This window comes from Amphiprion ocellaris, chromosome 2 (assembly GCF_022539595.1).
Source record: "Amphiprion ocellaris isolate individual 3 ecotype Okinawa chromosome 2, ASM2253959v1, whole genome shotgun sequence".
NCBI lineage: Eukaryota > Metazoa > Chordata > Actinopteri > Pomacentridae > Amphiprion > Amphiprion ocellaris.
In genome coordinates, this window is record NC_072767.1 from 4,649,605 (window position 1) to 4,672,916 (window position 23,312).

The 23,312-nt window shown below is 38.1% G+C and overlaps 1 protein-coding gene across 9 annotated transcripts in view; it reads left to right on the plus strand.

The window, feature by feature from the left end:
* Positions 1-23,312, plus strand: part of LOC111568755 (voltage-dependent R-type calcium channel subunit alpha-1E) — a 209,969-nt gene that overhangs the window by 15,202 nt on the left and 171,455 nt on the right. For all 9 annotated transcript variants that reach the window (XR_008604037.1, XM_055017585.1, XM_055017591.1 and 6 more), the window contains exon 2: positions 9,426-9,988. Coding sequence is in view for 8 of the 9 variants with exons in the window: in XM_055017585.1 (XP_054873560.1) it covers positions 9,459-9,988 (530 nt within the window). In the remaining variant the exon portion in view is untranslated. The remainder of the gene's footprint in view (positions 1-9,425; positions 9,989-23,312) is intronic.

Below are 23,312 nucleotides of genomic sequence, written 5' to 3' on the forward strand. Positions count from 1 at the left end.
AAATAGTGTTGCTGAGTCCCAGATACCTGATGTAAAAAAAATGTCCAGGTTTTCCCAGCTGAACAAGGCTCTACTGTTTAACCCTATAGAGTCCAGCATAGCACTGGCACTACGACTGCATATTCATTTTGGTGGTAAATTTGAAACCAGATCAGATAGATCAATCATTCTTCTTGCATATAAAACCTGAGGAGTTCCACTGACATTTCACACTTTCACCAGGTCTCAGAGCGCTTTTTGCTTGCAGTGATTGGTTTGTAAAAATACACAATGAAGCGAACAAAACAAAAACCTTTATAAACAAGACCACGGGATATTGTGCAACTTTTTTAAATTTACAAATTTGAGGGATACAGCTATGCTATTTCTGTATTTTGAAATATGTGGAAAAAAAACAAAAATGATTTTCATTTTTTTAGGTTTATTGCACTTTTAAGCAATTTGTTGTAGCAGTTAAGACATAAGTCAGTATATATTATTAAAACCTGGGATATAAGGGCTATATTGATGTAAAGCAAATAAAATACTCCAAAAAATTGCACTACAGTATGTAAAAATGTAAGAATATGTCTTGTGGTTATTTCTAGGTTTTTATGCTGTGATTTAACTGGTCCGGCTCACTTGAGACCAAATTGGCCTGAAGTCAAATGAGTTTGACACCCCTGATCTCAGCTATTTTAATGGGAAAAAGCTTCTAAACATGTAACTTTGACACACAGGGATGAGTTGTTTCTTCAACAACCAGCTTTACCATTGTGATTGAATCTCCTGCCCCTGTCTCCAAACAAGGTGGTTATTTTCAGCCAGCTGAAATTCTACACCTGATTTTTCCCTCAAACACGTGGCCTGGGTGACATAACACTCCCTGACAGACGCTCGGCCACTCGGCGGGTCGACGGGCAGGTTGAGGATGCGGTGAGATCCGATGTGCAGCCTAATCAGGACGGCGTGTGGGCTGTCGGAGGCAGCAGGTGTGAGAACATTCCCTTCACTCCTCATTATTAACCTCACAGCACAGTCGTCCAGCGGAGAGCATGAAAGCTATTTGGCCCCTGCAGCGGAGCGATTCAGTTCCAGCTCCTTCTTTTGTCTCCTTTTTCCTCTAAGTGACTGGGAAGTGACCACACGGCTGCGAGCAACACATTAGACGGTTTATGAGTAGCTCCGGATAATGGCAGTGAATAATCAACAAGCAGCCTCCTAAAAGCTAATTAGGAGAGCGATAATAAACCGCAGTCAACTTTCTTGGGTTGTGTGGTTTTGGTAATTGTGAGGAAGGAACCACAGTGGAGTGAGTGGAGGGAAGCAGCCGAGTCTGTGGGTGTTTTTTACAGCTTTGGTCTGTTGTTGGGTCGCTGGTATGTACAGCATCTGTTATAATGCTTCCGATAATGGGCACATTAGGACACTTTTTTTGTCTAATGATAGGAACAGCATCCTCTCCGTCCTCATCATTCCATTCGGGCTCTGCATCCAAACTTTTTGTGTAAGTTTTAATAACAGTATCTTTATTTGTACAGCACCTTTCAAAACTCACAAAGTAAATAAAATAATAAAAATCAAAAACCATAAGAGCCCATAAGAACGCAGTAAAATCACAGCAGTTAAGAAAAGGCCAAACGATAAAAGTGACTTTTAACCCTCGTGTGGTACTGCGGGCCAAAATTGACCCGTTTTAAAGTTTGAAAATGTAGAAAAAAAAAATATTTTCACAGTGAAACTTCTGATGTCCACATTTTCAACATTTTTGGGAAATCTTTGAACATTTTTTGGTGGAAAAAAAAGAAATGTTGAAATATTTCTTAAGAACATTAACAAAAAAATCAACCAAAATCCAAGGAAATTTGCTGGATTTTGGTTGATTTTTTGTGAATGTTCTTAAAGACAATATTAGAAGTTTTACTGATATATATGGAATCACTTTAGATAATTTTAGGATTTTTGGGAGATTTTTACTCAGTTTTTGAAAATATTTACAAGAATTTTCTTGCCACATTTGGGGGATTTTTAAAAAACAGAACTTTGAAGGGAAACTTTTAAGGAATTATTGGTATTTTTTTCCTGAAGGTTTTGCAAATTTTCAGAAATTTGGGGAATTTTTTTGCTGATTTTTGGATTTTTTTCAGACAAGGAAACAATATTTTTCGGTGCCCATAAATGAAGACAACAGGAGGGTTAAGAAGTGATTTGAAAGATGACAATGAGAGACAAGTACTAATCTTCTTGATGAAAGTTATGCCAATAATCCTCTTATTATTCTCCAATAAAGCAGCCTGTTAGTTTGTATGCATAAAGACAATAAAACATGTTGAAACTGTGTCCAAAGGTCACAAAATCCTCCCTATGAGGACTCCTTAAACACAAATATCATATAAAATGTTAATTAGGTCAACTTTAGGGGTGCCAGAAGGCCGACTTGGTGTTGGTGTTTTCATATAACTCTTGCTAAGATAACAAAATAAGCATATTTTACCAGATGTTGTATGTTTTCCTTAAATTCAGACTAATGAAGAATCTGAAAAAAGTGTAAAATCAAATATTCAAACACTGCATCCACCTCACTAGCATACAGTAGACGGCCATTAACATCTGACTCCTTAGTGTACATAGTTTTGTTCAAATCGTGGCAAATATCTGTAAAATAATGCTGGTTTTTGCTGATTTTCTTACAGTTTTGTCCTGTTTTTTTGCAGGGCTAACATGTAAATTAGTGTCGTTTTCTGTGGTTTTATTATTTGTTATCTGTACTTTAACAAAGCACAGAAAATGTGTAAAAAAAAAAAAAAAATATATATATATATATATATATATATATTAATTCTCATTTTTTAGTGCTTAATGTGCATAATATTTTCTTCAAATAGTGGCAAATATCAGTGAAATTATGCTTTTTGGCTGATTTAATTACAGTAAAACATTTTGATGTCTACATTTGTTACCATTTTTTCCTTTTTTCAGTTAACGTAAATGAATATATTTTTTCTGTGATTTTACTTGATTGTCTTTTTTACCATTTTTTTTTTTTTGCAGATTTTCTTACAGGTTTATCCTGTTTTTTGTAGGGTCAACATATAAATTAATACTGTTTTCTGTAAAATATTGAAATCTGTGAAATTAAAGGGTTTTTAAAAAACTTTTAAATGTATTTATTTTACTATGTTTCAGTCCTTCATATACACATTTTTTGTTCAAATAATGGCAAATATCTGTAAAATATTGCTATTTTTGGCTGATTTGCTTACAGTTTTGTCCTGTTTTTTGTAGACTTAATAATAATTATTTTTTCTTTAGTTGTACAAGTTATTATTTGTAATTTAGCAAAACAGAGAAAGTCTAAAATATGAGTAAATTGTTTTTGAAAATACAGTAAAAAACGATTATAGGACAGATGAACACAGTCTGAATGGCCTTCAGATAAATGCACAGTAGATTGACTAAACAAGTGCACTAACAGCTGGCTCATAAGAACAGATGAGACTCCAAGTGCAGTCTTGTGCTTTGGTAATAGAAAGTTGATGTTTATTGTCATACGTTTCTTGCCAGCACCAATGTCTGTTTGCATTTTAAGAGCTCGTATCTTTTAGAAAATGCCTCTTTATCCTTCAGTCTTTTACTAACCACATTTCTCATAAAATCTACCTTTCACATCTGGTTTTGTTTTTTAATGTTTGCACCACAGCTCCTTTATGAGTCCACTTATGTTGCCTATTTATGCAGCACGGATTTTTCTTGGAGTTTTAGTTCCAACTGTCTGCATGCAAACCGTATATCCTCTAATTGTGTCGGCATTCCTGTTCAGCCGGTTTCAAAACATAATTTGCAAAATGCACTCAGTGAGTATGAGATCAATGAAAGTTCTCGTGCCATTTCTCAGACACAGTTTTTCCTGCCAGGAAGCAAACAGAGGACAATTGCGCGAATGAAAACGCTATAAATTCACATCTGTATATTTCTCTGTTTGAGACTCGCGCTGAGCTTCATTTTTGAGGCTCTAAAGCTGGAGAATAGAAGGACAGCAGGAGGACTGAGCAGCACCAGGTGTTTTATGCCCCTGCTAGAGGCTCGGCTCATATTCATTAAGCAGCTACGATTAACGCTCTTTGCCTGTGGTCTCGTCGCTCTCTGGGCTCCAGAGCTGCAGCTTTGTCGTTATACAGCATTAACCCCCCGAGAGAGCGGCAAAATTTACGGTGTCACATGTCATGGCAACGGTCAGAAACTACAGAAACACCACTGGTTGTTTGCTTTAGAAGAAAAAACAGTAAAAATGTAAGAATTGATTTAGATTTCATTGATTTTTTTAACAGGTGGGTCATTCCAGTCAGTAAGTACAGTAATTTGATTTGAGCTGTTTTTCATGCAGAGGATGCAACAGTTGGAGCTTCTTCAGCTGTTTAGTTTTCCACCATTTCTCCATGTTTTATGTACTTTAATAGAGTTATCACAGGTAAAGCAGCCAGCTTTGATCTTCTTGGAGCATTTCGGCTTAAAGATATTCTGGCAAAAGGCACTTCTCTGAACATGTAACTTATTATAGCTGTAACCACCTCCTGTATCATTGTTTGTTTCTCTAATTACTACATCTATTATGCATGAATTAGCTCCTAAAATTGTTGGCAAAGGCAGAGTGTTCAACCCCCTTGGAGGGTTTTGCTTTTCAGCGATGAAAAATGATCTTTCATGTCAAAGAATTCCTCAAAGTAAGGTCCTTAACTAAAAATATACAAAGTAAGTATTCTCCCCCTTTAAAGCGACTCACGTAAGTCAACACAAGTGCAGCCAATTGGTGCTAGAAGTCATACAATTAACAAAATGGAGATCATCTACGTGTAGCAAATGTGTCTCAGTGATTGTAGTATAAAGACTCCTGTATCTGGAAGGTCCAGTCTCTGGTGGATCAGTACTCCTGGATAGAACTACACCATGAAGACTAAAGAACATGCCAAGAAACTCTGAGAAAAGGTTGTTGAAAATCTGAAGTCAGGAGATCATAAAAGAATATTTCCAAGTCACTGAATATTCTTTGGATGGCAGTTAAATTCATCATTAATAAATGGGAGGAACATGGAACATGAGTAAATCTGTCTAGAGCAGGATGTCCTCTGAAACTGAGACTAGTGAGGGAGACTAACAAGTCACCTAAGACTCATTTGAAGGAGTTGTCTCTTCACTAGATCTGGACTAGAGTTCACCGGAAATCATGTGGAGACTCTGAAGTCAACTGGAAGAAGCTTCTTTGGTCTGAGGAGACCAGGATGGAGCTTTTTGGCCATTAGACTGCATCTTTGGCAGACACAAAACACTGAACATCATCACGAATACACCATCCACACTGCCAAGCATGGTGGTGGCAGCATCATGATGTGAAGCATGGTGGTGGCAGCATCATGATGTGAAGCATGGTGGTGGCAGCATCATGATGTGAAGCATGGTGGTGGCAGCATCATGGTTTGAAGCATGGTGGTGGCAGCATCATGATATGAAGCATGGTGGTGGCAGCATCATGATGTGAAGCATGGTGGAGGCATCATGATGTGAAGCATGGTGGTGGCAGCATCATGATGTGAAGCATGGTGGTGGCAGCATCATGATATGAAGCATGGTGGAGGCATCATGATGTGTAGCATGGTGGTGGCAGCATCATAATATGAAGCATGGTGGAGGCATCATGATGTGTAGCATGGTGGTGGCAGCATCATGATATGAAGCATGGTGGAGGCATCATGATATGAAGCATGGTGGTGGCAGCATCATAATATGAAGCATGGTGGAGGCATCATGATGTGAAGCATGGTGGTGGCAGCATCATGATGTGAAGCATGGTGGTGGCAGCATCATGATGTGAAGCATGGTGGTGGCAGCATCATGATGTGAAGCATGGTGGTGGCAGCATCATGATATGAAGCATGGTGGTGGCAGCATCATGATGTGAAGCATGGTGGTGGCAGCATCATGATGTGAAGCACGGAGGTGGCAGCATCATGATGTGAAGCATGATGGTGGTAGCATCATGATGTGAAGCATGGTGGTGGCAGCATCATGATGTGAAGCATGGTGGTGGCAGCATCATGACCTGAAGCATGGTGGTGGCAGCATCATGACACACAAAAAAAAAGTAAAAATAGTGCAACTTTATGATTATACAAGAGCAAATTACAGATTTAAAGTGTTGGCCTGTTTTTTTGTTTGTTTATTTTATGGCTAACATGTAAAGCAATACTTCTTGTCTGTTTTTTTGTTATCTGTAATTGAGCAAAACAGGAAGAAAATGTACATAAAAAAGTACATTATTTATTTTTATAGTGAAGCTATGTGCTCGGTTTTTGCTTAAAATACAAGTAGTCAGTGATAAAGTGGCTGTAAAATCTAAAGAATGAGTTAAAAGACGCACAAACAGAACAATAACAGCACAGCTCTATAACGTTACCAGCTGGCCCACTTCTGTTTGCTGTAATGAGCAGAGCCAGTCATCATCGCCTCAGGAAAAGATTAACGTCTGATGATTAATTTGCAGTATTTTTGCTGCATAGTTTTATTATAATATTTTGTCACTTTCCTGCCTCGTGACTAATAAATCAGATTGTTGCAGATTTTATAAAGCAAAGGCAAAACAAGGACGTTTTATCAAATCAGCTCTTGTTGTGCTGCTTCTCACCCTCAGGGCTTCCGTTATTTCTTCATCCTCCTCAGAGATTTTAGCAAATCAAGCTTTGATTCAGTTTAGGAAGAACTTTTGATATGTAGAGATATTTAAGAAGATGCAGGTTTCTTGTAGAAGTGATACCATCATCATGAACTCGAGGGTCATTCACTTTTTGACAACAGACAAATAAATGACTCCAGTAAAGACAGTTGAGTAGCTCGGCTGCGTTCTTATCAGCTTTATGCAATACAGCATCCTTGTTTTTCTGTTCAATAACTTCCCTGCCCAAGTTATTTAGACCCCTTCCTCTCAGAGGGGCCGTAAAACCAGAAATCTATCATTCTGCTAACGAAAATGGGCTCCAGCAGCAGCAGCAGCAGCAGCATGTTTGGAAATGATATATATGTTCATCTCTGGGTTTGCACGTCCCCAGAAACGAGATGGATCCTCAGTGTTCCTGCCTGATAAAGCAGAAGATGGGTTGATAAAATAACCCTCTGTCTCAGTTTTCCCTCCTGATTGCGCCATTAAGCACAGCTCTGGCAGGATTATACGATTATTTATTTTGAGGCTGACATTATGGCATATCTAATTGGTTCTGATGCTCGGAGGATTGGTGATGTTTTAAATCGACCGAGGACGGTGAGAGTTATTGGGCCGTTGGCAAATTGCCTCAGAACAACTTCGTAGTTGCACAGAAGCTGGATGTGTTCAGGCGTTTGACTGAAGCTGCTGTAGTGTAACTCACAAGCAGAGGCTGTTTAAGTGTCTGCATCTGGAAGTGATATAGTCTGTTCTGTGGGTGGAATGCTGAGCTGCTGCCTCTTTATATGTCTGTTAATGTAACAACAAATAGAACTCTTTTCATATCGGTGTGTTTGGAAGTTGTTAGAAGTTACAGAGACCACTTTGTTTTCTTTGTTCAGATGATTTGTGCTGACCAATAAACACTACACATCATCACAAACACACCATCCCCACTGTGAAGCATGGTGGTGGAAGCATCATGATGTGAAGCATGGTGGTGGAAGCATCATGATGTGAAGCATGGTGGTGGAAGCATCATTAAAGTCAAAGTCAGCTTTATTGTCAATTCTTCATTATGTACATGACATACCAAGAATCGAAATTTTGTTACTCTCTCTTCGTGCGACAGTAGACATTAAATAAAGATTTAGAAAATAAGCTATTAAAGGGCAAAAAAAAAGAACAAAGGAAGCAAAATTAGAGCCGAGCAACAACTAAGAACTAAGAAAAGCAGAACTGAGTGAAATGTAAAGATGACCATGAGATAAAGTGACGGATTTAGTGCAGAATACTCAGAATAGAAGCATGGTGGTGGCAGCATCATGATGTGAAGCATGGTGGTGGCAGCATCATGATGTGAAGCATGGCGGTGGCAGCATCATGATGTGTAGCATGGCGGTGGCAGCATCATGATGTGAAGCATGGTGGTGGTAGCATCATGAGATGAAGCATGGTGGTGGAAGCATCATGATGTGAAGCATGGTGGTGGCAGCATCATGATGTGAAGCATGGTGGTGGCAGCATCATGATGTGAAGCACGGTGGTGGCAGCATCATGATGTGAAGCATGGTGGTGGCAGCATCATGATGTGAAGCATGGCGGTGGCAGCATCATGATGTGTAGCATGGCGGTGGCAGCATCATGATGTGAAGCATGGCGGTGGCAGCATCATGATGTGAAGCATGGTGGTGGTAGCATCATGAGATGAAGCATGGTGGTGGAAGCATCATGATGTGAAGCATGGTGGTGGCAGCATCATGATGTGAAGCATGGTGGTGGTAGCATCATGAGATGAAGCATGGTGGTGGCAGCATCATGATGTGAAGCATGGCGGTGGCAGCATCATGATGTGTAGCATGGCGGTGGCAGCATCATGATGTGAAGCATGGCGGTGGCAGCATCATGATGTGAAGCATGGTGGTGGTAGCATCATGAGATGAAGCATGGTGGTGGAAGCATCATGATGTGAAGCATGGTGGTGGCAGCATCATGATGTGAAGCATGGTGGTGGTAGCATCATGAGATGAAGCATGGTGGTGGCAGCATCATGATGTGAAGCATGGTGCACTATTTAGAACAGTACAAAGTGTAATTTCAAGTTGAAAGAATCGGCAAAAGTAAACTTCCCTTTCCAAAGCAGTAACATAAATTAGATTTATCTGAATTTGAAACTATAATTTACCTCCACTACAGCTTCAAATACACGTTTTTTATTTTACAGTGTATTTGTAACATAATATTTTAATTTTGAGTCTAAAATGATCCAATAATAAAGCAGGATTTCTCTTTGAACACCACATTCAAAAAATAAATCAAAAGTCAAAATCAAAAGGAAACTTATTGTCAATTTTTCTACATATACCGAACATACAGAGAAATTGAAATGCTAATAGTGCACAAAAAAAGAAAATTCTGAATATATATAAAGAATACAAATGTAGAAGTTGTAGAAGTGTTTGTGGTCCAGGTGGAAGTGAACAGTGGCATTTCTATTGGTTAAACTGCTGGTTGGGAATATAATGGGATGGGATTCCAAACCTCAGCTTGTGTCTTCTATCCAGTTAGGTCAGCATTCAGTCAGAAATGTGGATTTTATTCATATTTGTTTAGATTTGTGCAGCGTCTGTTATTATGCTGAATATCATATGCAGGAAAATGACCCGTTTTGCGGGCCTTCAATGTGAAATGAGGATTGTGCATCAATAGTACGAGTCTCTCACAGTTTCTTTTCCTGTCTTTCATCTCGTCCCTGCAGCACTATGCTGAGATCCCGGGCAGCCTTCTCATCATGCTGGAACTGGGCTCCTGTTCGGTCAGCTCTCAGTCTCTGACAGGGGACCACAATGCTTTGGGGCTTCCCAGAGCTCCGGGAGGGTCGGAGAGTCCAGCGGGCGGTCTGGGTCTTAGCGTGGGGTCGATGTGCGGCAGCAGCACCCCAAGGTGCCAAGTCCTCCACCCGTCCCCGTCCGACTCGGAGAGCTGGCAGAAGCACCGTGCAGGACTGGCCGGAGGCTCCAGTCTGTACTCCGAGGCCGGGTCCCTGCTGGAGCCCCACAGTCTGTCCACCAGCTTCGACACCCTCTACCTCCCCCACGTGTCCGGCCACACTCCTCCGCTGCACCCCAACCGCCTCGGCCTCTCGCTGGACGTGGCCTCGACGTTCGACGTGGGGATGCTGGGCGCCGACGGGGATTTGGCGGTGAGTCCGAATGTGATCAAGAGGCGGCGAGGCGGATTGATCGAGCAGAGGGACATCGTCAAAGCCCACCAGGCTCACAAGATACAGAGCACACCGCAGGCACGGCGCAAGGAGTGGGAGTGAGTATGACTTTACTTCATCACATAGTAGGCTATAGCAGCGCTCTCCAGCCTTTTTTGCACCACAGGACCGGATTCAAGCAAGACAGCTTTCTACGGAACGGACAACACAGCACTCCGCCAAGGCTGCTCAGTCGTTGCATCATTTCCAATGGATGAAATCTTTAATAAAAAATGACCTTGCGCTGAGCACAGGCATGTGTTATGCATGTGTACGTTATGTATGGATAGAGAATCGTGTGACCTAAATATGTAGCAGGCGGCGAGAATTGGTGCGACTCGAAAACACCCCCACAATTTTATCAATTGTTCCTTGTATCATTTCGGACTGAGAAGTCCCGATAAGTCCGCAGCGGTGGATTTGTAGTAGGATCATAATCACGTGATCGTCAACAGGCAGCTAATGTAGCATTTACTTGTTGTCATGGTTACAGTGACGCCGTGTCGCTATCTCGCAGTGATACAGGAATCTTTAACAAATCCATGGATCCAGACGATAAAACGCATCACTGCCAAATTCTAAACACTTGGTCCTTGTGTCATTTGTGACCTTAATTGAAAATTTCATCCAAATACATTGGTCTGTTTTTTAGCAATGTTTCGAACAGACAGACAGACAGACAGACAGACAGACAGACAGACAGACAGACAGACAGACAGACAGACAGACGCCGATCGTCACATAACTCCACCACGTTCCTTGGCGAAGCAATTATGCAAGTTTTTAAGGAAAAAAGAGTCCTAAACTAATAAAATGACTTATTGTTGCTAAATATTTACTTACTTTTCTTCTGTCAACATCAAATCTCCCCCTTTTAAAAGAAGCTCTCCAGAGACGCTTGTTTTTTTTATTAATTTTGGCAGATTGACGACTTGATTTAACATCAAGTGTGGGAAACATGCACAGATGGAAGCACTGGGAAGACGGTCTAGTCATTTTTCAAAACATAGAAATATAAAAACACAGACCGTTTTTATTCTCTGTGCATCCCGGTACCAAATGATCCGGTGGTTGGGGACCTCTGGGTTATAGAATTCTGCAAATTATGTTTAAATGATGTATAAAGCTCATAAAGAAACTTTAGCAGTCAATGTCCAGAGAAAGAGAAAGTTAAAGGAACAGAGATCTCCATAAAACCAAGATTTCGGACCAAATTAATGGAACGTTGCATTTCAGTAAAAGGGGTCAATTTGTGGAACAATCTAGATGAGGAATCAGTAGAATCTAAATCACACGCAAGATTTAAAAGCATAATTAGAACCAGCATATTATTAAAATACAAAAAAATGAAATGATAGTGGCTGTTCTAAGAAAACTCTGATATGAGTGAGAGTGGCTAACATATTATATTACATAAGTTTATTTTAGACTAAAAACTTCATTCTCAATACAGTTTATGGTATTCTTATATAGCAAACAGTCTGAGCATTTAACATAATTCTCAGCAAAAGAACATTCAAACTAGTGTTCAGATTTCTCTCTAAAGGGCGCAACACAATGCGAGAAATGCAAAAATATTTTCACACATTTTCTCATCAGCGCATGAGGAATTGTTAAATGTGTTGACAGGAGTTGCACTTGTAAAAAAGTAATCACTAAATGTTAAGAGATGCATTCGTTAGTGTGTGTTTACAGCACTGTCAGGTTTGAAGAAATAGTCTGACATGTTGAGAAATACACTTGTTTACTTGTTCAAGAGTTTAATGAAAGTACTGAAACCATGTCTGTAAAGATGAAAAAGCAACATCCAGGAGTAAGTCTGCTGAGTTTAGAGTGTAGAGATCGAAGAGCTGGACTTTCAGAGCAGAATAGGAATATTTTATTTATCCCTGAAGGGAACTTTGTAAAGTTACCACCACTATAAAGATTCAACATCTTTATTATCATCATACAGCTGCAGACAACAGTACAAGGCAATTATTGCATCAATCCCCGAATTAAAATAGAATAAAAGATGAGATGAATAATAAAATACGTAGTATAAGAAAATGTATAAATGGTATCTAGGAAATGTAAACACACAATGAGGTAGTGCAAAGAAAGGTGATTGAATTGATGATATTGGTGCAATATTGCACACAGTTTGATTATTAAAAATGCAAATTAGATAAGACAATCCTTTATTGCTCCCATGCTGGGGAAATTTACATTGTTACAGCAGCAATAAACATATAATATCTAATAATAATAATTTGTACAAGGATGAAAAAGAAAACGAAGAATACAGTATTAATACACTGTAGACAATAACTGCTAAGTGCAAGATGCATCAGTGCAAAAACTGCTGTGCAAATTTTATTAAGGTATTTTATTGTTACTCCACCGAGGAATGCGGTGAAGTTATGTGATGACCGGCATCTGTTTGTCTGTCCGTCTGTCTGTCTGTGTGCAACATTACTCAACAATGGACTAACAGATTTGGATGAAATTTTCAGGGAAGGTCAGAAATGACACAAGGACCAAGTGATTAGATTTTGGCAGTGATGCGGCTTATAGTCTGGATCCACATATTTGTTAAATATTTCTGTATCATTGCCAGATGGCGGCACAGCATCACTGTAACCATGACAACAAGTGAACACTACGTCAGCTGCCTGCTGACGATCACATGATTGTGATCCTACTACAAATCCACCGCTGAGGACTTATCAGGACTTATCCATCAGAAATGATCCAAGGAACAATTGATTAAATTGTGGGAGTGTTTCTGAGTCCCATCAATTCCCGATGTTTTTTCAAGATTTAAGCCGTTGGAAATGATACGACTGAGCAGCCTTGGCAGAGTACTGCGCTGTCCGAGTGGTTTTCTTGTTTTATTAAGCAGAAATATGCAGTAAGTAAAAATAAACAAAGCAAAATGCACAATGCAGAATAAGTGTAATATAGACTCTAGGTAGATAATATCCCATGTGAAATAACATTGTAGATTTTCTAATTTTAGATGTTTGTAGCATTTTACTTAGAAATGAAAGTGCATGATGAGGTAAATGAGTTTGCATTGTGCAGAATTAGCACCACTAGCTTCCCCTAGATGATCTTTTCATTATCTGACTTCACTAAACTGAACCTAAAAACTGCAGTCAGGCTGAACAGAAAAAGAGGTCTGAGTTTCTGAACCTGAATATAAGCGTCTTCACATAAAAGTGTTGACGTTGGCAGCAGATGTCTGAATCGTGGACAGTTCCAGAGACACACATTTAAAAAGAGATAAAAGACAAAAAGAGAAAACTATAATCCTAAACCTATATGAAGAGGTTTGAAACTGTGATCCTGAAGTTCCGGTTGTGTTGCTGCAGCAAAATCCACGAAGGAAAGCTGTAAAAAGAATGACCAGCACTGTGAACACGAGTTAATTGGCTTATCAATATGGCCGTTTCATATAAGCTGCGATCTGATTAATGCTGCAGCTGTGTACGAATTGCTTCTGATGTAGGTTTCTCATTCAAGACTCAGTTTAATTATCGTCATGCATCACGAGACCGTAGCAAAATAACAAAATTACAGATGATGCTCACATTAAATCTCATTGTATGTAAGATAGGATTGTTTCAGCTGCAGCCTTGGTGGTGTTCGGGAGGAAGTGTATTATTAAAACAGAATTTAGATAAGCTTACTGCAGATCTCTTAAGGTAAACAGAGGCTTTAGAGCTCAGTCAGTGTCTGTTTTAGGATTAAATAATTATACAACAACATCAAGAACAGTGGACAGAGGACTTTGAATTTGCTTGCAGCTCTATAAACGTTTACCCCTCTATGAAGTATTCTTACTATCCGGGCTACAGGGGATCTTTATCTCTGTAACTCATAGTATACCAAAGTTTTGATCCTGGTGTCTGTGATGACTTCCTTCATTGGAACACTGGTTGCATTTTATGTTAACCAGCAATTTTTGGTTTGCCAAAGGGATGGAGATAAGAACAAGCTTCAGCGAGGAGTATACAGGAAAAACCTTGGAAACAGCCAAGAAAAGTTGCTGATGCTGCAGAGAAAACAGAATATCAGTGTTCAGAGGAAGGATTTCAGTCGAAGGGTGCATTCCATTATACTGTATAGTGCACCAGAAAAAAGATCAAGTATGTCCCTGTACACAGTATCTCAAACTTAGCATCACAAAGATACCAGGATGTTTGCAAACCAGCAGGTTTTCCTGTACATTCTGACCCACAATCCTCTGTGCAGTTACATTACGGTGTCCCACGTGAGTATAAACAATCCTGAGCTGCAGATGTTGCAACTAAATTTTCCTGCTAAAAGGCCAGTGATGATCGGGCATTCTGTTGATTTTTTTCTCTATTTTTCTCTTATTTCACTTCATTTTATTTTAATAGACTTTATTTAATTTTGTTATGTTTTATTGTATTATATTTTCTTTCTTTTTTCTTTCTTCATTTATTTTATTCTATTTTATTTTATTTTATTTTACCCTCATTTAGTACCCTAATATTCTGTGTTGTCTTAGTTTTTACCCCTTTATTGAATATCCATGCTGCTCTAACAGCTTAATTTCCCTCCAGGGATTATTAAAATCATTTAAGTCTGAAGGAAAAAAATATTTCTCTTGATTAGTACTCTGAAATTTTCATTTTTAGCAGCTGGTTTTTGTCAGCCGAGTCACAGATCCTGACAGGTTAATATACTGAGAACATTCATCAGCATGTTGTGTCTTTAGCTCAGCAAAAAGTTAAACGTATTTGTCAAAGCACCGTGGTGAAATAGTCATTTACTTAATAGTATTCTGCTTTGTGTTAACTGTAACATCTGTGTAACGCGTGTGGAGTCGTTCACATGCTCTTGACACGTGCAGGTGTGTGTACATGTATTTAGCGGTTTCCTGCCCCGCGGCGCTGTGGAATTTGGAGCTGATTATAGCGCAGACCCCCCCTCTGTTTCCCTGCTGATGCCGAGGCTTCACCGACTCCCTCTGTGCCCCCCTTCCAGCCTCCATCTCCAGGTAGCGGATGTCACTTCTCAGGGCTGGCGGACGGGAGATGACGAAATCAGCGGGAAAAAGATGCCATAAATGTGAATTAGCGAGAGGTTTTTATTTTGTGCTTTAATTAGCATTTGGTATTTGCGGTAAGTCCTTGTGACAGTGGAGTGGAAGTGAGCGATTAGTGGATCAGCAGGCCTGTAAAGATGCTTGGCCATGGACTAGATCACTGACGATATGATTATCAGGATACTTCATGACAGAGCTGCACTCGTCCTGCTGAGAGGGCAATGACCGCCGTGAGTCAGAGCTCATTACAACCACAAACATCCACCTCTCAGGGCCACTTAGCGGCGAACCTTCAGCTACCTGACAGGTGATGGAAAATCAGATGTTGCAGCTGAGCCAACGCGTGCACCTGCTTCTGTTTTTCTGAGGAAATTAACCCCATTTCAGGGCGAGCAGCTACGAAAAAGAAAACTCATGTTAGTTTGTTTCCAGCTATCATCACTCCTTCAGTTCAGATATCTATAATAATGATAATACATTATATTTGTAATGAACTTTTCCCTCATCTGAGTCTCATAGTGCTACAAAACAAAGACAATTTAAGCTTAAAAACAATTCAGGAATAAAAGGTACAAATTCAGCATTTAAAAGCCTTTTTTAACCCAATATTCGGCAAGAAAATTCTTGTACATATTTTCAAAAAATGAGTAAAAATCTTCCAAAAAATCCTAAAAATATCTGAAGTGATTACATATATATCAGTAAAACTTCTAATATTTTCTTTAAGAACATTCACATAAAAATCAACCAAAATCCAGTGAAATTTGCTGGATTTTGGTTGATTTTTTTTGTGAATGTTCTTAAGAAACATTTTTAACATTTCTTTTTTTCCACCAAAAAATGTTCAAAGATTTCCCAAAAATGTTGAAAATGTGGACATCAGAAGTTTCACTGTGAAAATATATTTTTTTTTCCACATTTTCAAACTTTAAAACGGCTCAAGTTCGAGTTTTACAGTTTTAGTTAGATTTTCTTTTCTTGTATTATTTTAAGAGTTTCTTCTTCATTAAACTCTGAGAACTCTGAGCTGCCAGTTTAGATCAGGGTCAGAACGAAGACGAACTGTGAGGCTGCTCAAGCGCTAAATTAGGAATCTACAGGGACTGGATTCATGATAACATTTGTCATAATTAGATTTGTTTGGATGATTATGACAAGAAACAACCAGTTTAACAAAGACACACAGAAAGTTTCCACCATGTCTGTTTTCTCAACTTAGAAAAAACAAGAGTTTCTTCTGGGTTTCTAAGAATGCATCCGGGGAAATCTGCTTAATTGCTATTTTTTTAATGCTTTCAATCTAATGGATGGGTTTTTTAATTCCTATAAACTTAATTTAACGAGTTGCGAGAACTCTCACCTGTTCATTCTTTATTCAGATTATTGTTCTGAGCCAAAATGCATCGAGTTACAAGAACTCCTGTCTTGAAATTCTAAGATGCCAAGAAAGAATTGACATTTTGAAATTAGCAAAACTCACAATTTACATTAAGTAAACTGGTAAATATGAGTCGATTTGACTTAATTCTTTTAAGATATTTTCCAATGTAGAAATAGTTCAATCTAATGAAAATCCACGTCGCTTTTCACAGCAATCCGTTGATTAATTGTTCAGATATCTGAGGTGAACTGAAGCTTTGAGGAACATTAGCCTCCTTTTTTGTAGTTTCTCACTCTGAAATCTTGGAGGTTTTAACTTTCTTGCAATGCATCCTGGGAAACCAGCTTGTTTGCTACTTTTTTAATTCTCATAAACTTCATTGAATGAGTTGAGTGAACTCTCAGCTCTTCATTCATTCAAATTATTTTAAGTCACAATGCCTCAGGTTACAAGAACTGCTGTCCTTAAATTCTAAGGTGACATTTTAAGTTAAATTACCGAGAAATTAGAAAAAGTCACATATTTACATCAAGTAAACTAGTAAATGTGATTTAATTTGACTTAATCCCTTTAAGATAATTTCCAGTGTAGAAATAGTTCAATATAATGAAAATTCACATCACTTTTCACAGCAATCCTTCCACTAATTATTCTGGAAACTTTTAACGCCTACCAGTTAACCCTCATGTCGTCCTGCGGGTCAAAATTGACCCATTTTAAAGTTTGAAAATGTGGAAAAAATATATGTTTTCACAGTGAAAATTCTGATGTCCACATTTTCAACATTTTTGGGAAATTTCTGAACACTTTTTGGTGGAAAAAAAGAAATGTTAAAAAAAATGTTTCTTAAGAACATTCACAAAAAAAAATCAACCAAAATCCAGCGAATTTCACTGGATTTTGGTTGATTTTTATGTGAATGTTCTTAAGAAAATATCTGAATTTTTACTGATATATATGTAATAACTTTAGATATTTTTAGGACCTTTTTTTTAAGATTTTCACTCATTTCTTGAAAGTATTGACAAGAATTTTCTTGCCAAATTTTGGAGGTTTTTTTCTAAATAAAAATTTTAAGGGAAAATTTTAAGGGAATTATTGGAATTTTCTTCCTGCCCTGAAGGTTTTGCAAATTTTCAGAAATTTTGGGAATTTTTTGGCTGAATTTTAGGATTTTTTTTCATACAAGGAAACAATATTTTTTGGTGTCCGTAAATGAAGACAACAGGAGGGTTAAACAGCGTCAACATGAAGCCAAATTTGACTTTAATCCATATTTTTTATCAATATTGTAAACCCAGATTGACATTACATCTGCTGCAAACATTCACGACTCCCAGAGGTTGATTCTTAAAGTGATTTTCTGTTTTCTCTGGTGTAATCTTCAGCAAAGACTTTCCAAAAATGTGTCAGGAAATGTAGTGAAATGATGTTTCATGCTCTCCAGAGAATGTCCGTCTAACTTGGTCATTACGTTAGCATCCCTTTAACACACCCTCGGGGTCCAGACCTTCCCTGTTTTACCCACGATCAGGGATGGATTCTCTTTGTTTGCTGACCTTGTGACCTCTACTCTGTCGAACATACGGTCCTGCGGTCTGATTGCCATTAATTTGCTCTTCCTGCTCCCCAGAGGATGAGCCATTTGGAGGTTTAAGTGTCATCCTGAGGTCAAACTGCTCATTGTTCAACCCCAGACAAATGGTTTGCTGCTTTCCTTTTAAACCCTTTGCACTGTAAAAGATAATGAGCTTTTTATTTACTTACGTTTCATTTATGCTTTCCAGTAGTGACGCTTGTTGAAGCAGCTTTTATTGTAATCGATCCGTTTTCTAGTATCTTGTTCTGCACTGAACAAACAGAACCATTTTCTTGTAGTGGTATTCTTGACAACAGATTGAAGTATTTCAACTGTAAAATATCTGAAAGGATCAAATTAACTCATATTTACTCGTTTACTTAATAATAATATGTGAGTTTTGCTCATTTCGAGGTAATTTAACTGAAAATGTCAATTTTTTCTTGTCAGATCGCCTTAGAATTTAAAGACTAGAATTGTTGTAACTTAAAAAACTAGCAAATAAGCAGATTTCCCAGGATGCATTGTGAGAAACCCCCAAGATTTAAGAGCAAGAAGCTATGAAAAAGAAAGCTCATGTGGGTTTGTTTCCAGCTAACGCCACTCATTCAGTTCACCTCAGATATCTGAATAATTAGTGGATTGCTGTGAAAAGTGAGGTGGATTTTCATTAAGGAAACGCTACTATTTTTCTCCAAAGGGTTATTTTTCCTATAGTGAAAAGTAAACAAAAACCCCCACAGTTTTACATAAGTACAGCACACTTTAAACCACCCAATGGACAAAATAATATTTAAAATATAATGAAATAAGATAACAGTACTGTTTAACATGATTTCTACACTGGAATTAAGCCAAATTAACTCATATTTACTTGTTTACTTCATGTAAATATGTAAATTTAGCTAAGTTCTAGATAATTCAACTTAAAATGTCAATTTTCTTCTTGTCACCTTTAGAATTTAAGACAGGAGTTCCTCTAGCTGGTGGTATTGGACTTAAAATAATAATCTGAATGAATGTCAACACACTCTAAACTACCCAATGGACAAAATATTTAAAATATAATGAAATAAGATGACAGTACTGTTTAAAATGATTTCTACACTGGAGTTAAGTCAAAGTAACTCATATTTGCTAGTTTGCTGAATGTATATCTGTAAATTTAGCTAAATTCGAGGTAATTTAACTTAAAATGGCACCTTAGAATTTAAAGACAGGAGTAATTATAACTTGAGGCATTTTGACTTATAATAATAATTGAATGAATTCACAGTCACAAGTAAATAAAAAACACAGTCTTACATTAATTCAGCACACTCCTACACCACCCAACGGACAAAAAAAAAAATTCAAAATCTAATGAAATCAGATAAGAGTACTGTTTAAAATGATTTCTACACTGTAAACTATCTTAAAGGAGTGAAGTCAAATTAACTCATATTTACTAGTACACTTACTGTAAATATGTAGCAAATTTCACTTAAATTGTCACCTTAGAATTTAAAGACAGGAGTTCTTGTAATTTGAGGCATTTTGATGTAAAATAATAATTTAAATGAACAGGTGAGAGTTCACACAATTCATTAATTTAACTTTATAAGAATTTGAAAAACTAGCAAATTAGCATATTTCCCAGGATGCATTGTTAGAAACCCCTAAATAAACTCTTGTATTTTTGTAGTTTGAGAAAACAGACCTGGTGGAAACATTTGCTTACGTTTCATTTATGCTTTTCCAGTCATGACGCAGAGATCCGCTTGTTGAAGTAGGTTTAATTGTAATTGATCAGTTTTCTAATATCTTTTTCCGCTTTGAGTGCGACATTGACCGTGTTCTGTGTGTTTGAATTTGTCATGGCGTTCTTGATAGCGGCATCCTTTCGGAAGTGCTTGATGAAATAGCGGTGTTTAGAGCTGACATTAATCACAGTAATCGGACCGGATCAATCTGGCATTTCCACTGCTAGAGTGGAGCGCTGAATGTGTTTCAGTCTCCGGTTGACCTTGGTGTTGTGTGTGTTTGTGGGTTTATTGTGTGTTTGTTGGATGGAAAAGGTTGCAGAAAGAGAGTGTTTTAATGTGCAATGTATGAAATAGTCACGACCACAGCGGGATGATTTGTGTTTGTGTGCCAGTGCATTCGTTTTAAGGGTCATTCAGTTAAAAATAAACAGAGTAACATCTGAGATTCTGTTATAATGCTAAATGAGTGGGCACTATGCATGTATATAACATCTACAGAGATCTGGTTTGCAAGTTTTACCTCCACCTTTCGTGATACCCAGTCTTGACAATCAGGATTTTATGGTATCAGTCCCACAAAGTTACAGAGTCAAAACCCAGCAAGCATTGTGACAAAACACCATTGTTGTGTTGAACAAACTGAACACTATCAGAAGGAAGCTGCAAAAACTCTCAGACAAGCTCTGAATGCTGCAAACAGATTTGATTAATGAGATTTATCCAAATTATTCAATAAAACATGTGGACACCAATGTTGTTTCTCCATTACACAACTCGAAGCGACATTTATGAGTGTTAAAATATGATTATTTTAGAAAATAGTTTTGCCGCACAAGGAATCATGGCTGATCCTGGTATCAAATGTAGGCAAAAATTATCCTACAGTTGCCTCTAACACATGCTGATATGAGCCTTGAAAATTTACCCAGAATGCACTTTTTCAGGTTTTCTCGAGTCACATATCATCACACCACCACCTCCGTGCTTCACTGTCAAGACTGTGCATTCACTGTGGTAGTCCTGGTCAGGAAAGACACAAAACAACCACAAATAGTCACAAAATTACAATAAAAACACAAAAAACCATTCCTGACGGTTTACCCAGAATGCACTTCTTCAGTTTTTCTCCAGCCACATATCATCACACCACCACCTCCATGCTTCAGTGTCAGGACTATGCATCCATTGTGGTAGTCCTGGTCAGAAAAGACACAAAACAACCACAAAGAAACACAAAATCTCCCTTAAAGTTTACCCAAAAGTCACTTTTTAAAGAAACACATCCAGAGTACCAGTGATTGTTTCTATGACTCTGTGTCATTAAACTTCTGCAGTTTTGCTGTTCAAACTATGATACATCCCAGAATATTGATGCTCAAAGTCGGTTATGAAATTGACTGAAAATTTCACTATGGACATTATTTTGAATAATTCTGAACAGTTTTTAAGTGATTGTGGACACTTTTTTTTGGCCGTTTTGCTGAATTCTGAACTAATTTAGGACAAGTTTTGAATAATTTTAGTCAATTTTCAAGTAATTTTACACAAATTTTGACTTATGCTTGACTCAAACTGACCACTTTTTTCGCATTTTGAGGTATTTTGGACAATTTTCAATGACTCTGTGTGATAAACATTAGACTGCAGTATTGCTGTTGAAACTATGATATATATCCCATAATATTGGTGCTTAAAGTTGGTTATATAGAAAATGAACAAAAAACAGATTGTCTTTAGATTGTGACACCTGGAGTGGATGTAAAACTGCTCTGGTTGCAGTTTTTAACAGAACTCAAATGTGTTTTTCAGCCCTTAAAATGCCATGAGTTTATCTGCTGTACTGATGAAGTTATGAGGCTCAGACATGATGGAAAAAGTAGCAGGGAAATTTTATTTCAAAGGCCTGCAACTCTGAAAATATTTACAGTATGAAGGTAAAATTTTACACGGCTTCTTTGAATACACTAAAGTTATTGTACATTTAAAATGGGGTAGAAGTAGAGGTAGTGAAGTGCATTTTGATCTTGCTTCTCACAGTGTTCATCATCGGAGTCCGACAGCATTAGCATAGCATAGCATGGATATCCCCGTCTTCGGCTAACTTACTAACACAGGCGAAGTGAAACATGATGTCAGAGTTGGTAGGTCCGGGTGGAATCCGAGTATTTGGATCTCAAAATTAATATTCAGATACCACCACAACGACCGAATATTCGGATACTCGAGTCCAGCGCTTCTAAAATATGCTGCATTTCTGACAATGCCACATGGGGGAATGAACAGCCTTTAGCACAGTACTGCGTTCTCTGAGTGCTTCTCTGGTATTTGTGTTATTTCACAGAGAATTAATTATTACTCCGCCAAGGAACGGCGGAGTTATGTGACGATCGGTATACGTTTGTCTGTGAGTCTGTCTGTCTGTGTGAAACATTACTCAAAAACAGACTAACGGATTTAGATGAAATTTTCAGGGAAGGTGAGAAATGACACAAGGACCAAGTGATTAGATTTTCACTGTGATGCGGCTTATAGTCTGGATCCATGGGTTTCTTAAAGATTTCCCATTTCCAGATATAGCAGCTGGCACAGAGTCATTGTAACCATGACATGAACACTGTGTCAGTTACCTGCTGATGATCACATGATTACGATCCTACTACAAACTGACTGTGATTCATCAGTTGGAAATCATACAAGGAACAAATGATTAAACTGTGGTCTGTTTCTGAGTCCCATCAGTTCCTGCCGTCCGCTACATATTTAGGTCACGTAATGTAGCAAACCCCAGCCAGACACGTTAAGTTCAGCCGTCAGCCTTATTTTGAACACAAATTCACCTTTCTGTCCTTCACTCCTTTCTTCAGGAAACACCGTCAGAGTTTGTCTCCATTCAAGCTGCTTCTAAGTTTAGACGCATCCTTTGCTAGACAGCAACAGCTGGAACCTTTGTCTTTCTGTGAATTTTCGGACTTTTCAGCAGCATCTTCGTCATGTCCAGAAACCGCTTCTTAGATAAACACTTCCTGTGCCACTGGAATGGTGACAAAATAAAAGCCCTTAACATTAAAAATACACCTTCAAAATAAAAGCATGGAGTGAACGTTTATTTTAACATGAGCAAAACAAAGGCTTGCCAAAAGTGATGAACTGATGAACAGACTTTTATAAGAGTAATTTGCACACATTTCGGTATCCATACATAACATGCACATGCGTAACACATGCCTGTGCTCAGCACAAGGTCATTTTTTATTGAAGATTTCATCCAGCTGGAAATGATACGTCAACTGAGCAGCCTTGGAGGAGTACTGCGCTCTGAGTGCTTTTCTAGTTGTACTTATTACACATTATTGAGCATTGATCCAAGAAATCAATTGATGTTGAAAATTTCCTGATTTTAAGATTACATATGGATCATTTTCCTGACAGCGACATGTCAAGGGCTGTAAAAAAATTGAAAATCTGCCACATCTTTGTTTGTTTCTCCAGTTTCCGTCTCTGCTAAATGTGTGATTTTGGTGTTTTTTTATTATTACAACATGCCTTTCAAACATGCTCGCAGACAGACATCTAATTTCCAGCACCGTCTGACTGAAGTGAAGAAAGGAAAAGAAGAGCT